At 41.1% G+C, this 26,442-nt stretch overlaps 1 protein-coding gene across 1 annotated transcript in view; it reads right to left on the minus strand.

The window, feature by feature from the left end:
- Positions 1 to 26,442, minus strand: part of TULP1 (TUB like protein 1) — a 460,336-nt gene that overhangs the window by 329,111 nt on the left and 104,783 nt on the right. The window contains exons 5-6 of the mRNA XM_044285681.1: positions 19,112 to 19,224; positions 18,891 to 18,999 (exon numbers count right to left, since the gene is read on the minus strand). Of these exons, the coding sequence (XP_044141616.1) occupies positions 18,891 to 18,999; positions 19,112 to 19,224 (222 nt within the window). The remainder of the gene's footprint in view (positions 1 to 18,890; positions 19,000 to 19,111; positions 19,225 to 26,442) is intronic.

Below are 26,442 nucleotides of genomic sequence, written 5' to 3' on the forward strand. Positions count from 1 at the left end.
AAAAAAGAATCGATTTCATTATGTAGATAGTCTTTTGTCAAGTTCATAATGTTATCCTTAAGCTCCAAAATATTGCTCGCCTCAAAATTTTCAGCGGTCGTTCTCCAGACATTTTCACTGGCATTATTAATCTTCTTGGAGTCCTCAGGAGTTAGGAGCTGTGAAACTTCTCTTTTTATTCTTGTATTCAGTCCTTGAATATCCATCTTTAAATAACTCCATCCAGAGTCAGCCTCTTTACCTCTGATCGGTGGAGGAGGTATCCTCGGCCGATCCATAATATGCAGGTATAGAGAGAAAGAAAAAGGCGAGGGTTATTCCAATCAGGTAGAAGGATATAACTAGAGGCGCCAGTGGATGGAGGTCAGAAAGATGTAAAAAAGCAGAGGAAAGGGAAAAAATGTGTGGATAGGGAGGCAGCTGGAAGGGGTGTTCACACCGAAAGAATTCGGTGTGTAAGAGAATAAAGGAGAGTGACTAATGAGTCATAAAAATTTACACCCCTATGAGAAGCGCCAAAAACCCAGGAAATACGGAAAATGAAATTAGGTAAGCAATTAAGGTATGGTAGATCATATAACAAAGTCAGGGTAACCAGGGGAAGAAGGTGAACCCAGTGACCAATAGACACATCAATAAGGCGTCCTAAAGAGAACAATGAATAAAAGTATTCACATATGGTTAACCTATAAGGTATATTGGAAAAGCCAAGAAATAGTCAACTCACTTCACGGGGGGTGGTCAGCTGGATAAGCTCAAGACACCAGCATGAACACAAACCCCCCAATCCGGAGTGCCTGTAGAGTCGTCCAACACTGACGATTGCCCAGTATGGAAAGGAAAGGCTTCACTTCAGTGGTATTGTTTGAAGGCTTTTGCTTCTTTATTAATTCATAAAAGGCTCTTCATAAAAGGCTCAACGCGTTTCGGGGTATGCAAACCCCTTCTTCAGGAGCAGGTACAGACAGAATAAAAAACAAGCTTTATAATAATAATACCTGGTGGCCCTATATATAGGGCTTGTGAAAAGATGGCAATGTGAAGTCTTTTGGCGCCAAAAAGGAGGGGGTGGAGACCACGTGGGGCGCGGATGGGCGTAGAACGCCTCCTCACTCGATCGGGAGATGCTGTAGGAGCGCAGATAGTGAACTTCCGGCATCCGATGCGTTCCAGCCTGGAACGCACCCGGAACTTCCGGTCCGGCAGGCGCTCCAACCTGGAACGCACAGAGAGCTGGAATACATCACTTCCGGTGTGCGTTTCACGCTGGACCGCATAGAACAACTTCCGGTCCGGCAGTGAAAGTGCCAGTTGATACAAACCGTATATCTAGAGCAGAAAATCGTATATCTAACGGCAATAGGGGCACACAAGGATTCATAAAACCCCATATGTGCATGGGCTTATACCACTCATATAGAGACACATTTTCGGCAGTGAATTGATACCCATATATATATATAAACATACACATAAATATATATATATATATATACATATATATATATATACACAGACACAAGAAGCAGTAAAACATGAAATATATATATAAATAGAATAAAATGGACATGGGGAAGAGATTTTTTAAGAAAACCAAACGTATAGTTAAAATATAAAAATATATATAAAAAACTAATAAAAAATATTATTATTGTATAAATATATTAAAAGTATTATAATCTTTAACTTTTAACGGTCTCTTAGTTCCCTTCCTTTATAACGTTATTAAAAAGGGGGGATCAAAAATAATAAAAACAAAAAATCCCATCAATAATTGACGTATTCAAGTGCCTCATTTAGGCCAAATGGCGCTAATGTATTGAGATGATATATCCAGAACATTTCTTTAAGGCTGAGTTGTTGGAAAGAAGATGGTACATATTCTAGTGGAATCATCTTGAGGATAGCCGAATTTCCTTCATGCTTAAGGGCAAAATGGCGTGGTACACTATGAGTAGTGGTTTTTCTATTAATGTTGGAGCGATGTTCATTCATACGCTCCCTTAGGGTTTGGGTGGTACGACCCACATAATAGAGCCCACACGGACACCAAAGTAAATAAACAACATTCGTTGTACCACAATTCATATGGTGTTTGAAGGAAATCTTATTGTTAAGTGTTGGTAAGTAAAATTCGCCTGTTGCACATTGTAGCATAGCGCAACACTTGCATCTTCTTAATCCACATTTAAATACACCTTTGGTCGTTCCTTGTTTTTTGTCGTGGGGTGTCAGGCTACTTCTCTCACTAGTTAGCTTTGGGCAAGAGGGGGCTATTATATTCTTAAGTGTTATTAAACAATCAGGGTTACTATAGGGGGGGGAATCCCCACCACCCTATACCTTCACTCACTGAATTCCGTTCCAACAATCAGCCACCAATGTCAGATACCAATATATCGCTATCATATGCACAAGTAGCGCATATTGGTTTAAGATCCAGAACATTCTATAACAGCAAGACAAAACAGGCTAAACTCCCTGCGATTAAAGAGGTTAAGAGTACATACTCCATTACCCGGTCCCCACCGTCCATCAATGGATTAATATCACCAAAACCCCCTGGACCCTTGGGCCAACCCCCTACCACTAGACAAACTGATTCGATTATAAACACCATTCAATCTCAACATCCCACCATTGAGTCTCTATCACAGAAACCCATTGGATCCTTGCTCACTCCCATTGCAACTACCGATATTAATCTTTCTATATATGGCACACCATTGCCCTACAGGGAACCTAGGATTGAGACGGGTGCGCTACCAGACCCCCCCACTTCCCTTTTAGATATAAATGATAGGATAGACAAAGCATCAATTGATCTATCTGGCTCACTATTAAATATCACTACCCATTCCCTATCTCAGTCTAGCCCTGATGCTTTTTTAGCGCTTCCACCCAGCTTACAGGAAAGTCCTTTTTTAGATCAGCTATCACCTCTGATTATCCAACACTATCCAACCACTCCAACCCAACCCCCTCCGAGAATCAATTTATCCAGTATCCAAGACCTCAACACACTAATCTCGACTCCGAGCCCCAACCAGGTCATTCCCAGACCACTCTTCACCCCAAAGATCACACAATTTTACACACCAATCCAGAGTACAAGAAAAAGACAAAAATCCGTCACAGAGGATGTAGAGGAGGCCGAAAGAGACATGCCGCTGTCCAAAAGAAACAGACCCAAACCACTCCCCTAGCTACTACTTCATCATCACAAAGGGACTCACTAAGAGAGAGAGGGATCTTTAACCTATCTAGGTATTCGCTAAAACCGAATGAGATCGAATTACTGAGTAAAGGACTATCTTTCTGCCCCTCAACCGAACCAGATGTCTTTGAACTTTTCATTGATCTAAATAAATTTGTTCGTAAATTAACTCTTCAACGTCATTTTATCGTAAAAAATTTAGGTACCGCTAATACACTAACATCTACGGAAAAACAATCATCACATCCTCCGCTGTCAGATTATCCAACACCCCTAATAGAAGATTCAGAGACTGTCATTGCCACTCCCCTCAAACCATCATTAAAAAGAAAATCATCCTTTTACCCCTTGGAAAGTAGAGGCCCTCACATTGAGAGTTTCTATAATATTGTTATGGATGAGTTTAAAGATACTTTTTCCCTATTGGGTTCATCCAACCAATTAACTTACACTGATAGGTCAACAAAGAAGGATTTTACCCCTCCAACACCGGGACCCAATAACCTAAATCCGAACCTTCAGTTGGCCCTAACGAATCTAAAAAAGAATCGAGACATAGTTATAAAAAGTGCCGACAAGGGGGGAGCAATAGTTATTATGGACACCTCATACTATGAGGCTGAATCAGCTAGAATTCTGTCGGATACTGAGTACTACAAAGTACTTAGCTATGACCCTACAAAGGAATATGTCCAAATATTTAATAAAATGATCGAAATAGGCCACCAAAATGGCATTATTGATAAAAAAGAGAAAGCGTACCTTAAAGCCCTACATCCTTCAACAGCACGTTTCTATTTCTTGCCGAAAGTACACAAATCCCTGAAGGACCCCCCCGGGCGGCCAATTATTTCAGGGATTGATTCACTCACGTCTAATGTGTCTGAATATGTCGACGGCCTACTTCAAAAATACGTGATCTCTTTGCCCTCCTATCTTAGAGACTCTGCCCAACTAATCTGTGCTCTAGAAGCTTTTGAGTGGAGAGATGAATATATGTGGGCAACTCTTGATGTTACAGCACTTTATAGTAACATTATACACTCAATAGGTTTAAGATCAATAAAAGATTTCATTGATGCTGACACACTTATGCCACAGATACAGAGAGATTTTGTTTTACAATGTATTGAGTTTATTTTATATCATAACTATTTTACTCACAATAACACCTTCTACCTACAACAAAAAGGCACAGCTATGGGGACGAAGTTTGCCCCATCATACGCCAATCTTGTGATGGGGGCGTTTGAGAAACGGTTCGGTTTCCTTTGCCATCCCAATATCATATTCTATAAACGTTATATAGACGATATTATTTTAATTTGGAAGGGTGATGCTGAAGATCTGAAGCTTTTTGTAAATAATGTTAACACAAATGATTGGAATCTTAGTTTCACTCTAGAACATCACCCGAAGGAAGCAGTTTTTCTTGACCTACATCTGAATATTGTCAATAATAGAATTCTGACAAAAACTTCTTTCAAGAACGTTGATACAAATAGTTATCTAGACTTTAATAGTTGTCACCATCATAAATGGAAGAGTAACATACCCTATAGCCAAATGAGACGTATTAGGCGGAACTGCACTGAAGACAAGGTAATGAGGGAACAATTAGATCTATTAGGCGACAGATTCATCGCCAAGGGTTACCCCCTGCAACTCATTGGAGAATCAAAAAATAGAGTCCTCAAGGAGACGCAAACGACCAGTCTCAGACCAAAAATTAAGAATCAAACTAATCCCTTTGTGTATAAACCCAGTCTTATTACAAGATATAATTCTAAACACAATATCATAAGACAGATTCTTAATAAGTATTGGCCAATTCTACAAAAAGACCCTATTTTAGGCAAACAAATCCCCAAACAACCGAATCTAATCTATCGTAGAGCCAAAACACTTAAGAATATAATAGCCCCCTCTTGCCCAAAGCTAACTAGTGAGAGAAGTAGCCTGACACCCCACGACAAAAAACAAGGAACGACCAAAGGTGTATTTAAATGTGGATTAAGAAGATGCAAGTGTTGCGCTATGCTACAATGTGCAACAGGCGAATTTTACTTACCAACACTTAACAATAAGATTTCCTTCAAACACCATATGAATTGTGGTACAACGAATGTTGTTTATTTACTTTGGTGTCCGTGTGGGCTCTATTATGTGGGTCGTACCACCCAAACCCTAAGGGAGCGTATGAATGAACATCGCTCCAACATTAATAGAAAAACCACTACTCATAGTGTACCACGCCATTTTGCCCTTAAGCATGAAGGAAATTCGGCTATCCTCAAGATGATTCCACTAGAATATGTACCATCTTCTTTCCAACAACTCAGCCTTAAAGAAATGTTCTGGATATATCATCTCAATACATTAGCGCCATTTGGCCTAAATGAGGCACTTGAATACGTCAATTATTGATGGGATTTTTTGTTTTTATTATTTTTGATCCCCCCTTTTTAATAACGTTATAAAGGAAGGGAACTAAGAGACCGTTAAAAGTTAAAGATTATAATACTTTTAATATATTTATACAATAATAATATTTTTTATTAGTTTTTTATATATATTTTTATATTTTAACTATACGTTTGGTTTTCTTAAAAAATCTCTTCCCCATGTCCATTTTATTCTATTTATATATATATTTCATGTTTTACTGCTTCTTGTGTCTGTGTATATATATATATATGTATATATATATATATACATTTATGTGTATGTTTATATATATATATGGGTATCAATTCACTGCCGAAAATGTGTCTCTATATGAGTGGTATAAGCCCATGCACATATGGGGTTTTATGAATCCTTGTGTGCCCCTATTGCCGTTAGATATACGATTTTCTGCTCTAGATATACGGTTTGTATCAACTGGCACTTTCACTGCCGGACCGGAAGTTGTTCTATGCGGTCCAGCGTGAAACGCACACCGGAAGTGATGTATTCCGGCTCTCTGTGCGTTCCAGGTTGGAGCGCCTGCCGGACCGGAAGTTCCGGGTGCGTTCCAGGCTGGAACGCATCGGATGCCGGAAGTTCACTATCTGCGCTCCTACAGCATCTCCCGATCGAGTGAGGAGGCGTTCTACGCCCATCCGCGCCCCACGTGGTCTCCACCCCCTCCTTTTTGGCGCCAAAAGACTTCACATTGCCATCTTTTCACAAGCCCTATATATAGGGCCACCAGGTATTATTATTATAAAGCTTATTTTTTATTCTGTCTGTACCTGCTCCTGAAGAAGGGGTTTGCATACCCCGAAACGCGTTGAGCCTTTTATGAAGAGCCTTTTATGAATTAATAAAGAAGCAAAAGCCTTCAAACAATACCACTGAAGTGAAGCCTTTCCTTTCCATACTGGGCAATCGTCAGTGTTGGACGACTCTACAGGCACTCCGGATTGGGGGGTTTGTGTTCATGCTGGTGTCTTGAGCTTATCCAGCTGACCACCCCCCGTGAAGTGAGTTGACTATTTCTTGGCTTTTCCAATATACCTTATAGGTTAACCATATGTGAATACTTTTATTCATTGTTCTCTTTAGGACGCCTTATTGATGTGTCTATTGGTCACTGGGTTCACCTTCTTCCCCTGGTTACCCTGACTTTGTTATATGATCTACCATACCTTAATTGCTTACCTAATTTCATTTTCCGTATTTCCTGGGTTTTTGGCGCTTCTCATAGGGGTGTAAATTTTTATGACTCATTAGTCACTCTCCTTTATTTTGTACAAACGCCTGACAAGTTTACACGTCCACAATGTATAATCAGCCACTATCGGTTCTTATGGAATCGTTGAACCTTATTCAGAGCAGTGCAAATATTGGGGACAGTTGTGGGGTGTTTCTACTGTCTGGGCATTGTAGAACCTCAGGAAACATGAAAGGTGCTCAGAAAGTCAAAGGGCGTAAATTAATTTTTTTGCACCATAGTTTGTAAACGCTATAACTTTTACCCAAACCAATAAATATACAAATGCATACGACTGATTACGCATCTTGACGCTCTTGAAAAAGAGCTGCTAGGCAGAGAATGACTAGTGATGACTGGTGGAGGTGGACGACCTTTTAAAAGCGCAAAAAACAACTGTAAGTGCTAGGATTAGAAAGTTAAAACAGGCTATAAAAATCTGTTTTTCAGTTAAATGTTCTAAAATAGCTAGAGAAAAAAGAAGTCGCCGGCTTTGTGTTTTTAAAAGGTCGTCCACCTCCACCAGTCATCACTAGTGATTCGCTGCCTAGCAGCTCTTTTTCAAGAGCGTCAAGATGCGTAATCAGTCGTATGCATTTGTATATTTATTGGTTTGGGTAAAAGTTATAGCGTTTACAAACTATGGTGCAAAAAAATTAATTTACACCCTTTGACTTTCTGAGCACCTTTCATGTAGAAACACCCCACAACTGACCCCAATATTTGCACTGCTCTGAATAAGGTTCAACAATTCCATAAGAACCGATAGTGGCTGACTATACATTGTGGACATGTAAACTTGGCAGGCGTTTGTACAAAATGATATATAGATCTTTTAAAGATTCTAAGAGATTTGTGCGAATTATACACGTTTATTAATGGCTTCATAGGGTTTTAATAACTTGCTGGGATTTAATAACTTCGGGAAAACTGTGTACTTCAAATAAACCTGATAGATAATAATGGATAGATAAATTGATATATAAATAAATAGATATGTGATAGAAAGATACAGTCATGTGAAAAAATTAGGACACCCTTTGAAAGCATGTGGTTTTTTGTAACATTTTTAATAAAAGGTTATTTCATCTCCGTTTCAACAATACAGAGAGATTAAAGTAATCCAACTAAACAAAGAAAACTGAAGAAAAGTCTTTTCAAGATCTTCTGTAAATGCCATTCTACAAAAATGCCTATTCTAACTGAGGAAAAAGATAGGACACCCTTGCCCCTAATAGCGAGTGTTACCTCCTTTGGCTGAAATAACTGCAGTGAGACGGTTCTTGTAGCCATCTACCAGTCTTCGACATCGGTCTGAGGAAATTTTACCCCACTCCTCAATGCAGAACTTTTTCAGCTGTGAGATGTTTGAGGGGTTTCTTGCACGTACAGCCCTTTTCAAGTCACCCCACAGCATCTCAATGGGATTCAAATCTGGACTTTGACTTGGCCATTCCAGGACTCTCCATTTCTTCTTTTTCAGCCAATCTTTGGTTGATTTACTAGTATGTTTTGGGTCATTGTCATGTTGCATGGTCCAGTTCCGCTTCAGCTTTAATTTTCTAACTGATGGTCTCACATGTTCTTCAAGCACCTTCTGATACACAGTAGAATTCATCGTGGATTCTATGATGGTGAGCTGACCAGGTCCTGTTGCAGCAAAGCAGCCCCAAACCATGACACTTCCACCTCCATGCTTCACAGTTGGTATGAGGTTCTTTTCTTGGAATGCTGTGTTTGGTTTACGCCAAACATGTCCTCTGCTGTTGTGTCCAAATAATTCAATTTTGGACTCATCTGTCCAAAGAACATTATTCCAGAAGTCCTGGTCTTTGTCAACTTTATCTCTGGCAAATGTCAGTCTGGCCTCGATGTTTCTCTTGGAAAGCAAAGGTTTCCTCCTTGCACACCTCCCATGCAAGTTAAACTTGTACAGTCTCTTTCTGATTGTAGAGGCATGTACTTCTACATCAACAGTAGCCAGAGCCTGCTGTAGTTCTCGAGATGACACTTTAGGGTTTTTGGAGACCTCTTTTAGCATCTTGCGGTCTGCTCTTGGGGTGAACTTGCTGGGGCGACCAGTCCTGGGCATGTTGGCAGTTGTTTTGAAAGCCCTCCACTTGTAGACTATCTTCCGGACAGTGGAATGGCTGATTTCAAAATCTTTTGAGATCTTTTTAAATCCCTTCCCAGACTCATAGGCTGCTACAATCTTTTTTCTGAAGTCCTCTGACAGCTCTTTTGCTCTCACCATGGTGCTCACTCTCACTTCAACAGTCAGGAGCACACCAAACTAAATGTCTGAGGTTTAAATAGGGCAAGCCTCATTCAACATGCAGAGTAACGATCTACTAATTATGTGCACCTGGTGTGATATACCTGTGTGAGATCTGAGCCAATTTAAGAGGGAATACATGTGAGGGTGTCCTATCTTTTTCCTCAGTTAGAATAGGCATTTTTGTAGAATGACATTTACAGAAGATCTTGAAAAGACTTTTCTTCAGTTTTCTTTGTTTAGTTGGATTACTTTAATCTCTCTGTATTGTTGAAACGGAGATGAAATAACCTTTTATTAAAAATGTTACAAAAAACCACATGCTTTCAAAGGGTGTCCTAATTTTTTCACATGACTGTAGATAATAGAAAGATAGATAGAAAGACAGCTGAAATAAATAGGTCGATATATAGATAGATTGATAGAAAGATAGAAAGAAAGATAGGCTGTTAGATAGATATTATAAGCTAGATAAATAAAATGGCAGATATTTAGATAGATTACTGATAGATAAATTGTTAGATAAATAGATATGCGATAGATAGAAAGATAAATAGATGTTTGATAGATAACCGTGTTATAGATAGATCGCTAGATAGATATGTCGTTAGAAAGATATTGAAAGCTTCATAAATAGATAAATAGATATGCGTATACATAGATAAATAGATAAACCTAGATATTAGAAGCTTTATAAATAGATATACGTATACATAGATATATGCATAAATAGATAGCTAAATTAATATCTGTTGGAAGCTAGATAAATAGTTGTATATATAGGTATGGTAGGGATACTTGGCACAGAGAAATTCTAAGGTGTGTATTGACACAGTTTTGGGGGTTGGTTGTGTAGGATATGTCTTAGGATATCTGTGACAGTGCACAACCGTATATACATTTAATATCAAGCAATGTAAAATTAATATCAAGCAATATAAAATTGTAATAACCACTATAAATTTAATATCCATCAATATAAATTTTAATATCAAGCACAATAAATATAGATAGCTGGGAAGATAGACTAAAGATAATTAGATAGAAAGATAGATAGATAATTGATAAATAGAAACCAGGTAGATGGATAGATAGACAATAGATATGTAGATAGAAAGATAGGTAGATAAATTGATAGATAGAATTTAGATAGCTGGGTATCTGGTTGTTTAGCTACATAGATAGATAACAAATAGATGGATAGATATATGTATAGACTTTATATTAGGACATGTCATGACATGTCTGTAGATAGACAGAATAGATAGATACACTGTAGATAGATAGGTAATTGATACATAGATATGTAGCTAGAAATATAGATAGATGGACAGTTGTCCTGGATAAAAATGGATTGATAGATAGATAAATGGATAGATAGAAATAGATAGAAAGATAGATAGATAAATGGATGTTATATAGATTGATAGGTAGATAGATAGATAATTGATAGATATAAGGATAGATATGTAGATAAATTAGGTAGATCAGGCATCAGGTAGATGGCTAGATAGACTATAGATAGGTAGATAGAAAGATAGATAGAATTTAGATAGATGAGGTATATGGATGTATATATACATAGATAATAGTTGGATAGATAAATGGATAGACAACAGATAACTAGCTAGCTAGATATATAGTTGTCTGGATAAAAATGGATTGATAGAAATAGCTAGAAAGATAGACTATAGCTAGGTAGATAGAAAGAAAGATAAATAATTGTTAGATAGAAGGATAGATAGGTAGATAAATTTATAAATAGACTTTAGATAGATGGGGTATATGGCTGTATAGATAGATAGATAGATAGATGGAAAAATAGACTATAGATAAGTAGATAGATGGAAAACAGATAGATGGATAGATAGACTATAGATCGGTAGCTAGAAAGATAGATAATAGATAGATAGAAGAATAGATAGAATTGAGATAGATGGGGTATATGGATGTATAGATACATAGATAGATAACAGATAGCTGGATATAGACAGATAGTTAGATAGACCTATGCATGTACGGGGATACGTATCTGTGCTAACCATGCACAGACTGTGAACCCGTTTTATATAGGCTGGTCCTGTTGTAAAACACATGTTGCAACTATTAGCACATTCATTAGTTGATGTCTCTCTTCAACATCCTGTTTTAGCACTAACAGTAATCTGAGAAGAATGTCTGGGGGGATGTTGCCCTCTGTAGTAAGAAGCTGGCAGAAGTGGTAAGACCTTAATGGACGAATACTCTTTATATCAAACAATATAAGGCAATATAAACTTAATATCAAGCGATATGAAATTAATATCAAGCAATATAAACTTTATATCAAACACTATAAATTTTATATCAAACAATATCAATCAATATAAAAGGGGCTGGGTTATCTGTATAAAAGGGGGTATGGTACCTGTCACTTTTAGTTTGACGAAACATATACCCTCTTACTACTCATGTGTCCCATAACATCACCTGTGCCCTGACTAACGCAGTTATTGGGAAGGTCCACCTAACGACTGACAAATGGTCAATTGCTTGTGGCCAGGGACGCTAAATTTCCCTGACGGCACACTGGGTGAACGTTGTGGAGGCTGGGAGCGAGTCGTACCCTGGGATGGCACAGGTGCTACCGACGCTAAGGATTGCAGGCCCTACTTCCATCGGGATTTCCACCACCACCTACATTAGTGGCTGAAACCCCCCCTTCTCCTTCTCAACTTTCTTCACTTCCACCTCTGAATTTTCATCTTGCAGCACCAGTCAGCCATCAGTCAGTAGCTGGAAGCATTGTAGCACTGCAGTGGGGAAGCGACAGCAGGCCGAGCTGAAACTAATTTGCTTAGATGATAAACAGCACACCGCTGCAGAGCTGCGGCAGGGTATAAGGGACCAGACTGCGCTGTGGCTCTCGCCACTCAACCTACAACCAGGCATGGTTGTGTCTGATAATGGCCGTAACTTGGAATACACTGTATTCCCATGCACCTCTTCCACCACAAAAAAGGGTTCAATCTTCCTTTTCTCGTCCTCCTCCTGCTTCATCATATCAACATGCTTATTAGGCTGCCCTCGCTCCTAATGTTTTAGAGGGTCAGCTCAACAGCAGACCCTCACCACTAATCTTTTAAATGGTCAGCTCAGCAGCAGGCACTCGCCCCAAATGTTTTAGACGGTCACCAGCAGGCCCTTGCTCCTAATGTTTTAGAGTCAGCTCAGCAGCAAACCCTCACCCCTAATGTTTTAGAGGGTCACCAACAGGCCTTCGCCCATAATGTTTTAGATGGTCAGATCAGCGGCAGGCCCTCGACCCTAATGTTTTAGAGCAGGCATCCTCAAACTGCGGCCCTCCAGCTGTTGCAAAACTACAACTCCCAGCATGCCCGAACAGCCTACAGGTATCAGCCTACAGCAGGGAATTGTGGGAGTTGTCGTTTTACAACAGCTGGAGGGACACAGTTTGAGGATGCCTGTTTTAGAGGGTTATATCAGCAGCAGGCACTTGCCCCTAATGTTTTAGATGGTCAGGTCAGCAGCAGGCCCTCGTCCCTAATGTTTTAGATGGTCAGGTCAGCAGCAGGCCCTTGCCCCTAATGTGTTAGAGGGTCAGATCAGCAGCAGGCCCTTGCCCCTAATGTTTTAGAGGGTCACCAGCAGGCCCTCACCCCTAATGTTTTAGATGGTCAGATCAGCAGCAGGCCCTTGCCCCTAATGTGTTAGAGGGTCAGATCAGCAGCAGGCCCTTGCCCCTAATGTTTTAGAGGGTCACCAGCAGGCCCTCACCCATAATGTATTAGATGGTCAGATCAGCAGCAGGCCCTTGCCCCTACATTTTTAGAGGGACAGCTCAGCAGCAGACCCTCACCCCTAATGTTTTAGATGGTAAGATCAGCAGCAGGCCCTTGCCTCTAATGTTTTAGAGGGTCACCAGCAGGCTCTCGCCCATAATGTTTTAGAGGGTCAGATCAGCAGCAGGCACTCGCCCCTAAAGTTTTAGATGGTCAGATCAGCAGCAGACCCGCACCCCTAATGTTTTAGAGAGTCACCAGCATGCCCTTGCTCCTAATGTTTTTGAGTGTCACCAGCAGGCCATCAATAATAATTTTTCAAGGGTGTGATGCCCTCCTTTATGTGTAATAAATGATGTATTGGAGTGCCGGTACCTTGCAATTTTTGGCAGCCCTTTAACTTAGTGCATAGGCTTTATGAGTGTAGGAGTCTCACTACCTGAGCAATTGTACCACAATGTGAATAAGGCCCTTCTTTATGTGATATACAGGTTTTATCAGAGTGCCTCTTGTAATTTTTGGCAGCACTTGCACTTTATGTACAAGTAAATATACAGGAAAGAATGTTTCCTAACAATTTTCCCTCTCAAATCGATTTTATCTTCGGTTTGGTGCGTATTATTGTCAGTCTGTAAAAGTGCCATACTACTCAGACAACATCGTTCCCAGAAGCGTCCTGGGAGTCCAAGATGCATCCAGACATCCTCCCCATGCTGTTCCCGAGCCATTTGAGTGGTGTTTCCATCAATTTCTGACCTGTTTCCTCCCTATAATGATATAGAAACCATGGGAAAGCAGCCTTATACACCATTGAATCCTCTCAGCCCTTCCCCTATGTATAATACAAACCAGAGTGCACTATAGTGAAAGATACATCTGATTTCCCTATACTCAAGTCCAGCAGCATGGAAGCCTATTCTCTAAGAACGGGTTGTCATTAAAACTGGTGAAGTATTGTGGACAGATGTGTTAGGATTCTAGAGATAGAATGAGATCCAAGGGGGGACTGTTATAGAAAATGGATATCATTCAATCAAGATGGCTGCCATATCCTGTTTACCACTGGGAGAGTGCCCTGCTGCATGGCATTTTAGAACAAAGAAATTAAGCCCATACATGGATATGTTTTAAAGTTTCTTCCAGTGTATGAGAGTATGCAGATATACGCCCTCATATTATTGTCCAATTGGAGGAGTCGACATATGGCCCTCCCCTCAACTGGGGAAATAGAATGCTTGTAACTTCATAATAAAGTTAAGTTCTGCTTTGACCTGATACAGTGTCAGTGTGGTACTTCCATGCACGTATTACATATGACCTAATTTGGAGCAGGTGAACAAAACTAAGCTTTGCTTGTGAGCTTCGATTTCACGGGAACATCATGGGGGACACTATGGCGACATCTTCTGGGGGCATTTATACTGGCACATCTGGGGGCATTTACTGTCACATCATGGGGGAATTTATATTGGAACATCATGGGGGACACCATGGGGGCATCTTATACTGGCAGATTATGGGGGCACTATGGTGTTGGAGGGGGGGGAGGAACACTATGGGAACATATTATATAGACACATTATTGGGCACTAAGAAGGGGCATTTATTGGGACACTATGGGGAATCTTATACTGGCACATTATGGGGGCAATATGGGGTTGGAAGGGAAAACACTATGGGGGCATATTATATAGGCACATTATGGGGGCACTATGGGGAAGGGGAAGGAGCACTATGTGATGGCAAGCAGTTAAACAAAGAGATGGAGGCACTCGTACAAGTGCTGCTTTATCTTTAAACGGCTGATCGGCAGGGATGCCAGGAGTCAGACTCCCGCCGATCTGATATTACTGTCTTATCATGAAAATAAGTCATCCATCAATATAGAAAAAGCAAACAACGCCTTTAACTACCATGCTGTTTGAGGTAATGCTTGTGGACTGTGTGCCTGTACATTTTTCAAACTAGCATTCGGATCTGAAACATTTACATGAAATTGCAAAAGTTATCTTTATAGTCTTTATAGACACCTGCTGTTTGTTCTTTTCCTTATTTTTCTATCCACCTCACTGAGGTGGTCACACATGTTCAGTTTAAATATTCAACTGCCAATAGCCATATCTTCTGTTAGTAGCTGTGACAGTTAGTCCCCTTTCACACGAGCGTGCCGGATTAGGTCCGGATGTGTTCAGGGTGCATTCAGTGAAACTCGCACTATTTTGCAAGCAAGTTCAGTCAGTTTTGTCTGCGTGGGTGCAATGCGTTTTGATGCGTTTTTCACGCGCGTGATAAAAAACTGAAGGTTTACAAACATCTCTTAGCAACCATCAGTGAAAAACGCATCGCACCCGCACTTGCTTGCGGATGCAATGCGTTTTTCATGCAGCCCCATTCACTTATATGGGGCCAGGGCTGCGTGAAAAATGCAGAATATAGAACATGCTGCGATTTTCCCGCAATGCAGAACTGATGCGTGAAAAACAACGCTCATGTACACAGATCCATTGAAATAAATGGGTCAGGATTCAGTGCGGGTGCTATGTGTTCACATCACGCATTGCACCTGCGCGGAAAACTCGCTCGTGTGAAAGGGGCCTTACAGGTATAGAGCTACTGCAGAACGGAGTTGCCCATTAAGCTACCAACCTGAAATAAATCTAGCAACTGGAGCAATGAATGGGGCAATGACTGGAGCAATGAATGGGAAGATCTCTAGTTCCACATGAGGTAGAAGGCTGGTTTTAGCTTTGTTAAAAAGAGAATGTCATGTGCTATATGATGTCTAATTTTCATTTTTTACCTCAATCATGGCATAACCCCTTTAAGGAATGTGTCACTTTTAGTTTTTTCCTTTCTACCTTCCAAAAGTCACATAGACAAGTTAGGGCTGTTTATTGCAGGATCAGTATATTTTTTTGTATTTTTTAATTGCACTATTTAGTTTACCATATTTTGTATTGGAAAACGGGAAGTAAATTTATTGTGGTGTGCAATTGAAAACCCCAACACACACACAATTCTGACATGGTTTTGGTTTTTTTGTTATTACAGGGTTCACTGTGAGCTAATGACAACCTTATTCTGCGGGTAAGGCCTCATGCACACGACCGTTGTTGTGTTCCGTTCCGCAAAATGGAGTTCCATTGTTCTGTTTTTGTTTCCGAGTGTCTTCCTTTATTTTTGGAGAATCACCAGACATGAAGGAAAGTAAAAAAAAGTCTAAGTCAAGTTTGCCATGCAAATGATAGGAAAAAACCGGACGCGGACACGGATGACAATGTTGTGTGCCTCCGTGTTTTTTCACTGACCCATTGACTTGAATAGGTACACAAACCGTTTTCCGTGAAAAAAAATAGGACAGGTTATATTTTGTTTACGGACTGAAACCACGGACGCGGATGACAAACAGTGCATTAGCCGAGTTTTCAACTGACCCATTGAAAGTCAATGGGTCCGCAGAAAATCACAAAAACGGAACAACGGACACAGAATGAAACAACGGTCGTGTGCATGAGGCCTAAGTCTGATTATGGTGATACAACATTTTTATTGTTTTTATCAGTTTTTGCTACCCATAAGGCTTTTTTTTACATTTCTGTCTATTAAGTTTGTATTTAATTCTTTGCGGGGACAGTATGACCAAAAAATGGCGAATTACATATTTTTATCTTTTGTTTTCTGATATGGAGTTCACCATGCAGAAAAAAATATTTAGATATTTTAAAAGTTCCGACATTTTCAGGCACTGTGATGTCATGTTTATTTTTTATTGTTTTTTAAAATTGCGAAAGAGGATGATTTTTAAAATTATTTTTTTAAATACCTTTTCAACTTTTCTACTGCAATTGTTAGTCCCCTTAGGAGACTTATACATGCAATCCTCTCATCACTTGTACAAAAGACTGCAATATAATAGTGTTGCAGTCTATGGGTTCTGACAAGCTGCCTGCGGAGTTGTGCCTCAGGAACAGCTTCGCAGGCAGTTTTCTATGATGGCACTGGGAACTATCACAAAGCTCCAGGAGGTCACAGCAACAGATCAGTCTAACACCAAACATTCTGTAACCGTGGCCAAAGATGACAATGATCAGCATCATCACTAATCCCGGCTAGCTACCATTCATCTTGTATGGAGCAAGCCCAGTATGTTAGCCTGCTTCATTCAATCTCTTAACATTTATGACCTACATATACATCATATAGTGTTAAAGGGTTAACACCTCCCCGTCATCTCCTGTACATGTTCAAATATGGCATCTGCTCAGCAGCTAAACAGGCACCATAGCTGGCTTTTGCCTGCTGTTTATACAACAGACATCCACTACTGCTGTCAGAGACAACTCCAATCATGGATATTTAACCCCCAAGATTCCATGTTCTGTTGCAATCACAGCCTCTCAGCAATCATTGGAGGGATGGGGCTCCTTCTGTCATCCACCCAGGGAACCTTGTGTAGGTTCCAAGGCCAGCCATTGTAAGGTTTCTATTGAACCCTGCATCAGCAAGAGCTTAACAGGAACAGAGTATTTTTCCCATAGACTGCAATAGTATACTATTAAAGTCTATGGCATAAGCTTTCTAATGGTTGCATGTTTAAGTCTCCTGGGGAAAAAGGGGAGGCTAAAAATAGTTAATAAAAGTAAAGAACATTTTTTGAAAATACAAAAAAAATTAGGAATTAAATATTCAAATGCTCTTTCCATATTTTACATAAACAAAAAATAAACATAATTGCTACAGTCTCAAACAAATTACTAAAATATAAAAACATTTATCAGTTACGATGAATGTCATAGCATAAAAAAATCTAAATGGTTGAATGTCTATTTTTTGGCGCTTTGCCTGACAAAAAATTTTATTAAAAAGTCTTCAAAAAGCCATACATACTTTAAAATTATATCAATAATAACTTGCACTTACTCTGCGAAAAATAGCCCTCGCACAGCTCAGTAGAGATGAAAATATAAAAACTTATAGGAATAATAATCGCAAAAAAAATATTTTCAAAAAATAAACATATACATTTCGTATTTCTATTATTGTACTGACCCATACAGTAAAGGTAACATAATTTTTACTGCACAGTCAAAGCCATAATAACTAAAACCACAATGCAATAGCAGCACTTTTGCATTCCCTTTCCAATTTCATCCCCTTAATAATTTTTTCCAGCTTCACAATACATTGTTCGGAGTATTAGGGCTGTTTCACACGAGCGGATGCCGAGCGTGACATCCGCCCAGTGATTGACAGCCAAGACCCGATCCGGACAGCAGAAGCACGGAGTATTAACATGATTTATAATGCTCTGTGCCTCACTGTGATCTCTTTACTACGAAATCACAGTGAGATAAAGTTGTCACTGTTATTTCGCAGTAAAGAGATCACAGAGAGGCACGGAGCATTATCAATCATGTTAATGCTCCGTGCTTCTGCTGTCCGCATCGGGTCTTGGCTGTCATTCACGGAGCGGATGTCCCGCTTGGCATCCGCTCGTGTGAAAGAGCCCTTAGGCTACTTTCACACTTGCGGCAGGACGGATCCTTCCGTTATTTCGCTGTGCAGCCGGACCGCCGCTCCGTCCCCATTGACTATAATGGGGACGGGGCGGAGCTCCGGCGCAGCACAGCGAAAGGCCGCCGGACTAAAAGTCCTGCATGTCCAACTTTTTAGTCCGGCGGCCTCTCACCACGAATTATAGTCAATGGTGACGGAGCGGCAGTCCGGCGGCATGGCAAAATAGCGCAAGGACGGATCCGACAGGGTGAACAGCCTGTCGGATCCGTCCTGCCCCAAGTGTGAAAGTGCCCTAAAATGAAGTTATTAAAAAGTGAAACTTATCCAACAAAAAAACAAGCCCTCATATGGCTTATAAAGCCCTTTATTTGCCTATAAATGTGTGCATATTTTTTCACTTACATATACAATTGCTGCAAGTTCCTGGCGCACATTGGACCAGTCAGAATTTGCTTTTTCAGGATTCTCACCATTGTCAAATACTGTGAATTTTGTCCCCATTAGATTGGACCTGAAAAGCAGTTTTATTATAATATTAAAAAAGGAATCAGCAAACATATATGAAAATTATTAGCAATGTATGCTATTTGTTAAAGAGTACAAAGAACAAAATATATTTTTACCTCAGCTTCCCAATGAAATTTTCTCCACCACGGGACAAATCTGTAGCATCAATCGAAATTAAGTAATTGGAAGTTTTACTTTTCTTTCGTTTTCTTCCAGCCAATAAGAAGACCTGGTGTACAAAATGTTATTTAAATGCACAGATACAATTTATATTTATTATCTACTAGGCAACATTAAAGGCAACCCCTGTCCATCAAGAGAACTCCTGTTCATATGTCTATTAGGGTATATGGACATATACTCTGCACAAAACCCTTTCTTATGAGTGGCTCCCATTTTGACAGTCATTTATCTGTCCACTGGCCATGCCTTTCACCCCCTGCAAAATCAGATGTTTCAGAGAATTCTAAGCGAGCATAACCGACTGTCTTGGTCAAATGCCAACTTTGTATTAAAAAAAATGGGAAAAGTTGTCTTTTGCCGAGATATTTATCTCACCCAGCATGGGTATATGTAAAATGACACCCCAAAACACATTCCCCAACTTCTCCTGAGTACGGCGATACCACATGTGTAACACTTTTTTGCAGCCTAGGTGGGCAAAGGACTTTGCACGCATTTGGGCCCTAAAATGCCAGGGCAGTATAACTACCCCACAAGTAACCCCATTTTGGAAAGAAGACACCCCAAGGTATTTCATTATGGGCATAGTGAGTTTATGGAAGTTTTTATTTTTTTGTCACAAGTTAGTGGAATATGAGACTTTGTAAGGAAAAAAAAGAAAAGAAAAAAATTCATCATTTTCCACTAACTTGTGAAAAAAATAAAAAGTTCTATGAACTCAATATGCCCATCAGCGAATACCTTAGGGTGTCTACTTTCCGAAATGGGGTCATTTGTGGGGTGTTTCTACTGTCTGGGCATTGTAGAACCTCAGGAAACATGACAGGTGCTCAGAAAGTCAGAGCTGCTTCAAAAAGCGGAAATTCACATTTTTGTACCATAGTTTGTAAACGCTATAACTTTTACCCAAACCATTTTTTTTTTACCCAAACATTCTTTTTTATCAAAGACATGTAGAACAATACATTTAGTGAAAAATGTATATATGGATGTCGTTTTTTTTTTGCAAAATTTTACAACTGAAAGTGAAAAATTTCATTTTTTTGCAAACATTTCGTTAGATTTCGATTAATAACAAAAAAAGTAAAAATGTCAGCAGCAATGAAATACCACCAAATGAAAGCTTTATTAGTGAGAAGAAAAGGAGGTAAAATTCATTTGGGTGGTAAGTTGCATGACCGAGCAATAAACTGTGAAAGTAGTGTAGTGCAGAAGTGTAAAAAGTGGTCTGGTCATTAAGGGTGTTTAAGCTAGGGGGGCTGAGGTGGTTAACCAGCATAAAGGTGATCAGTACAGCAATACACAGGTTAGGGCACCTACTTTATTCTGAGTGATAATAAATTGAGGCCTAAGTCTGTTTCCTTTCATTCATATCCCCACACAGTATAAATTGTTTGTGGGCATTGTCAAATATACTCACCAATATATAGGGTAGCACACAATATTATCTGAGAGGCCCAAATATGTCAGGGCTACAGAAGGGTTCCAAACGAAAGACCCAGAGCCAGAATGTGGGTAGTAGCAACACCAGATATCCGGGCCACAAGTAATAGTAATAATAGTTGTAATAGCAGTAGTAGAAGGCGGCAGTTGTCCCTGCTGGCTTTGGAAAGGTGCAACATTATAGTTCAGGAGAAAGGATGAGATTGTGATTTGGATGGCTCATTCATGATCTCAGTCGCAGCAGGATAACGTAGAGGTGACTTCGGAGTCCGACACCGTGCCGTGGAAACAGGGGTCACAGAATTATACTGCCCTAAGGAGGAGGTGGAGGAGGAGGCTGCAGACCCCAGGCATAGCCATGCTGATGGTAATAGTAGTGGCATCCATAGCCGTGATATTGGCATTGGGGCAGTGGCAGTGGCAGTTGAGGAAGAGGAGGGGAGCCAAAAAACCCACCATAATGTCTTAATGTCTGATAGAAGCGGAAGTGAGGGCGAAGACTCTGATGATGATTGTGTGCTGGATAGGACCTGGGAGCCGTAACGGGGTGCTGAGGAGAGGCAACATCAGAGGAGGAGGGTATTGACGGCAGCAATAAAGAGCAGAGGCCGCGAACCTCTCAAAGAACATCCAAGGCCATGTCCGCTTTGGGATCTAGTGATGCCACTGATGCTGTGGGTGGGTTAGGCTGAAAACATGCCAGACCTAAGCTGAGCTGCCTCTACCTCTCCTGTGTGAGTATATCCTGTCTGCAAGCTGTGCAATAGCAAAATAAGATGTGGACAGGCAAACAAAAATGTAGGCACCACAGCTCTATTGAACCACATGAAGTGGCATCACCCCATCCTGTGGGTAAACAGAGTTGGCAGTCAGCCACTGCAGCATGAGTTCCCTCTATTTCCTGGTGTCTTTCACATCGTGATCATCCCTTTCCACTTCTCCCACTCCTCCTCTGCTCCATCGTCAGCCATTGATAAAGGAATGCGTGGCCAGGAAACACGATGAGGCCCAAGCTTAATTCCCACGTGGCCAAGTTGCTGGCGGTCCAGTTGCTGCCATACTATTTAGTTGAGTTTGCCTTTAAGGACCTAATAGCGTGCATTCAGCATCGCTGGAAAATTCATAGCTGGCACTATTTCTCAAAAAAATCCATCCCTGCTTTGTACTCTCATGTGACAGCCAACGCGGGCAACTCCTTGCCATCTGGCAAGTTTCACGCCATAGTGGACACCCAGAACAACTCTTACAGGCAGGGACAGTATATGTCTTTCATGGCCCACTGGGTCGATGTTTTTTTCAGCAGAGGCAGCACCCCAGCAATGAGGCCAGGTCCTTTTAATTCCCCACGATTGTATCTGCTTCCTCCTACTCCATGGACACATTCCTGTCCCCAACAGCAGCTGGGCACAGGCTTGCTTGCACTACCCCTCCTCCCTATCACGTGTCAAGTCAAGCATTGCCACACCGTTTTGGAGCTGATCTGCCTGGGAGAGATTAGCCACACAGGCAGTTGAAGTACATCAAGCAGCAAATATGCCACTGGCTGTCACTCCACTGACTCCAACTGGGCAATGTAGTCAACGACAATGTTCTTGTGTGAAATAATATATATTTTCTGCAGGGGCGGAGCCTAGCTGTGACTGCAGATGGTTGTGTGAGACCTCGGCTCCTCCACACTCTAGCGATTCAAACCATTTAAATAGCGGTGACCCACTTTAAAATGGTCAAATACGGGAGAGATAGGAGTGCTGATGCTCCTGACACCCCGAGAACTCAAAATAGCCAGCAAGCTATGCAGAGATTTCTTAAAAAGAAAGCACTCATCTCTCGAGGCGCAGGCCCTAAGATGGCGGCGGCATGTGAAGAAGGGGAGGACTCCGATGCAGCCAGCTCTCAAGGAGACACAGCGGAATCGAGAGACCCTTCGCCAGTGTCAAAATCCTTTCTCACAAAGGTACTGGGACAAGCGCTTGAAAAAGCTATAAAACCAGTACTTAATGAACTGTCCGATATTAAATCGGAGATAGCGCAGATGGGACACAGGGTTGAAACTCTGGAAACCGCAACGCAAGAGATTGTGTCGCACTCCACAGGAGTAGAGGAATACCTCAATTTTCATACTGCAGAGCTTAACAAAGCAATGTTAATGCTCGAAGACCAGGAGAATAGAGGCAGAAGACGTAATGTACGCATCAAGGGCCTACCTGAGTCCTGGGCCGCCGAATCCCTGCGCAAAGTCGCCCTGGAAATCTTCGCCGATCTACTTGGCGAGGAGTCGGTGGGCTCAATTGTAATTGAACGGATCCACAGGGCTTTGAGGCCCATGCCGAAACCGACTGACAGGCCCAGAGATGTTATCTGTGGCCTTCTTTCATATGTGGACACCGCACGCATAATGGCGGCTGCCAGGGAAAAGAGGCAAAATGTTTATGACGGCGCAGAAATAGCACTTTACCAGGACATTGCGCCCACCACATTAGCGAAGCGGCGCATAATGAAGCCACTCTTGGACGAACTGAGAGTGCAGAAGATCCCATATGTATGGTTATATCCATTCGGAATTGCGATTATCAAGAATGGAAAACGCATCGCTATACACACTCCCGACGACCTGGAGAGAGCCTGGGATGCCATCGGAATTCGCCCTGTAGAAGTCTCTTCATGGATGCCGATAGCACAATCAACGGACTTACCAAGCCTCCCGCGGATGGAACCCTGGAAGAAGATGCAGAAACCGAAGTCCAAGGCGAACAGAACGGCGACGGAGATGCGCTCCCCTCCATCTTGAAAGCTGATCCTGGGTTTGCAGGCCGCATCGCACGATGGACAGTTGGTACAACAACAGATGACTGCTGTCCCTTAGAGAGCTGTCTCCTCTTGCAGGGTTTGAGATCTGAGTTTTCTCATATTTTTTTTGTGTTCAGTCGTTGGTCAATTAACACAACATAACATAAGTGGGAGTCATTAGGGCTCTGATGTGTGTGTGTTCTATACATCCTTTAGATTTAAATGCATATCTACATTATCGGTTTGTTTGTAGTTATATTCCCCCACCTATCTCACGTAGATATCTGACCCTATAGCGAGTCAGATGATGCTATCCAACCCAGGGAGGATGGAATAGTTGTTCGGATTAGTGGGTTCACCAATCAGTTGGTGAAATGAAAACTGGTTTGTGGGATGGAGTGTGTGGGGACAATCCAGTTTCTTTACTCTCTCCCGACTCCTACTCAATACACCCCTTACCAAGAAATTATTGTATTGATTAATACTTGCATTCTTCTATTTTCTTTTCTTTTCTCAAATTTTTCTTCTTTTCCTAGTTCTATTCTATACCCTACTGTCCTCCTTTCCCTTTCCCTCTCCCCCCTCTCCCATCCTGTAAAAGTACACAAATATACTAAGCTAGAGAGGATAATCAGGATTGTGTCACTAAGAAGGAAATGGCGGAAATTAAAATAACAACCTTTAATGTAAAGGGCCTTAACTCTCCTCAAAAGAGAGGTCAGGTGATGTTAGCCATAAGAAAAATGGGCGCGCACATAGTCTTTCTACAAGAGACTCACCTGCGTCAGAAAAAAATCCCAAAGTTACCATCTCACCCATTTAGCCAATGGTTTCACAGCGCTCACCCTACTTCAGCTTCTAAGGGAGTATCTATTGCCATCCATCACTCGATACCTTTCACACTGAATCAACAGTTTGCAGATGAAGAAGGCAGACTCCTGATTCTGAAAGGGGAAATAGCCTCACGAAAATACACTTTAGCTAATCTATACGCCCCAAATAAGGCTACGGTCCAATGGCTTCTCAAAGCTTTGGAAACCCTAAAACACTTTGCAGAGGGACAGGTGATACTGGGAGCTGATCTTAACCTAGTTCTCAATCCAGAAATCGACTCTTCCACCTCCAAGTCACACATTTCTCAGAAACACATTAGCAAATTACATAAAAAATTACAGGACTTACAACTGATCGATGTATGGAGATATAGCAATCCCTTGGTTAAGGATTATTCCTATTTTCCAATCCGCACGGCTCCTATCAGAGACTCAACCACATCCTAACATCTGCTTCTCTTTTACCCGTTTCCAGAAGTGCCGAGATCGGGAGTATCACCATCTCTGATCATGCACCCTTCCACGTGACCCTTGCCCTGGCCTCCTTACCAAGAAGAGAATGGAATTGGAAACTGAACGAATCTCTGTTGAATAACAAACTTCATACTGAACAGGTCAGATCTCAACTGGAGCTGTATTTCAGGGTCAACTCCACCGCACACAGCACCTCTCCTATCAAATGGGAAGCACACAAGGCATACATTAGAGGTTGTTTCATTTCCATTGGTACTAGGGCCAAAAAAGAACAGCAAAAGGCCATAGATTCCATCCTATCTCAGATATCGAAAATCGAAAAGCTAAACAAACTGTCTGCTTGCAGAAAAAAACAGGAAGAGCTAGCGGACCTCAGAGCCCAACTTAAAAAACTGTTATCTCATAGAGTGAGGAAACAGCTACTAAACTTTCAGCATAGGGTATACACACATGGTGATAAGGGAGTCAAAATGATGACCTCGATCTTAAAAAAAACTAAAAATATATCACACATCTCCAAAATAAAAAAAGTTGACGGTAAAACCACCCAGGAAACGTCTGAAATAGCCGAGGCTTTTCAAAAATTTTATGAGGACCTATACAACCTAAATAAGGACAAACCCCCAGACCAAAAGGATAATAGGCAGACACTAATCAGAAATTTTCTGGACTCCCTGAAGCTACCGGTGATACGACCGGAGGACTCAGACTCCCTGACTACTCCAATTACACTAGACGAAGTAGAATCCATTGTTTGTAGTTTCCCCCCGGGAAAGAGTCCAGGACCCGACGGTCTGCCTTTACTCTACTACAGGAGTTTTCGGGATATTCTATTACCCAGATTTACTAACGTATGCAACTCACTATTACAAGGAGGTCAACTCCCTAGACAGACACAAGAATCTTATGTCACGCTTATACACAAAGAAGGGAAAGACCCCCAGAATTGTGGAAGCTATAGGCCAATTTCCCTTTTGAATTTGGACCTGAAGATTTGGGCCAAAATATTAGCAACTAGACTAGGTAAACTATTACCCTATCTAATAGGCCCAGAACAGTCGGGGTTCATACAAGGGAGAGAGGGGAAAGATAACGCTTGTAGAATCTTCCACGCAATTCACGCAGCTAAAACAAAGAGGTTCCCGTTGACCCTGTTGAGCATAGATGCTGAGAAAGCGTTTGACAGGGTCAACTGGAGCTTCATGAAAATGACACTTGAAAAATTTGCCATACCAGAACCTTTCATACATTCAATATTAACCCTCTATCAGCACCCACATGCTAGATTGAAGGTCAATGGTACCCTGTCCCCGACCTTTGAAATAACAAATGGAACAAGGCAGGGATGCCCTCTGTCCCCTTTCCTATTCATTCTAGTTGTAGAAACACTCATTCAGCTAGTTAGACAGACTTCGGAAATTAAAGGAGTTGGCAGAGGCCAAGGAGATCTGAAATGTACTGCGTTTGCAGACGATCTTCTATTTTTGGTAACCAACCCCGAGACAGGACTAGTACATCTAGCCCAAAAAATCGAGATCTTTAGCTCAATCTCAGATTTTAAGGTCAATCACTCTAAGTCTGAAATTCTAAACATCTCTTTCTCTGAATCACGAGCTACTTCCCTAAAGTCCCTCCTTCCATTCCACTGGACCAAAGGCCCATTAAAATATTTAGGGATCTTGATACCAAGAAATTTGGAGGACTTATTTAAATATAATTTTTCGCCT

The sequence above is a fragment of the Bufo gargarizans genome, chromosome 3 (assembly GCF_014858855.1).
Source record: "Bufo gargarizans isolate SCDJY-AF-19 chromosome 3, ASM1485885v1, whole genome shotgun sequence".
NCBI classification, from domain to species: domain Eukaryota; kingdom Metazoa; phylum Chordata; class Amphibia; order Anura; family Bufonidae; genus Bufo; species Bufo gargarizans.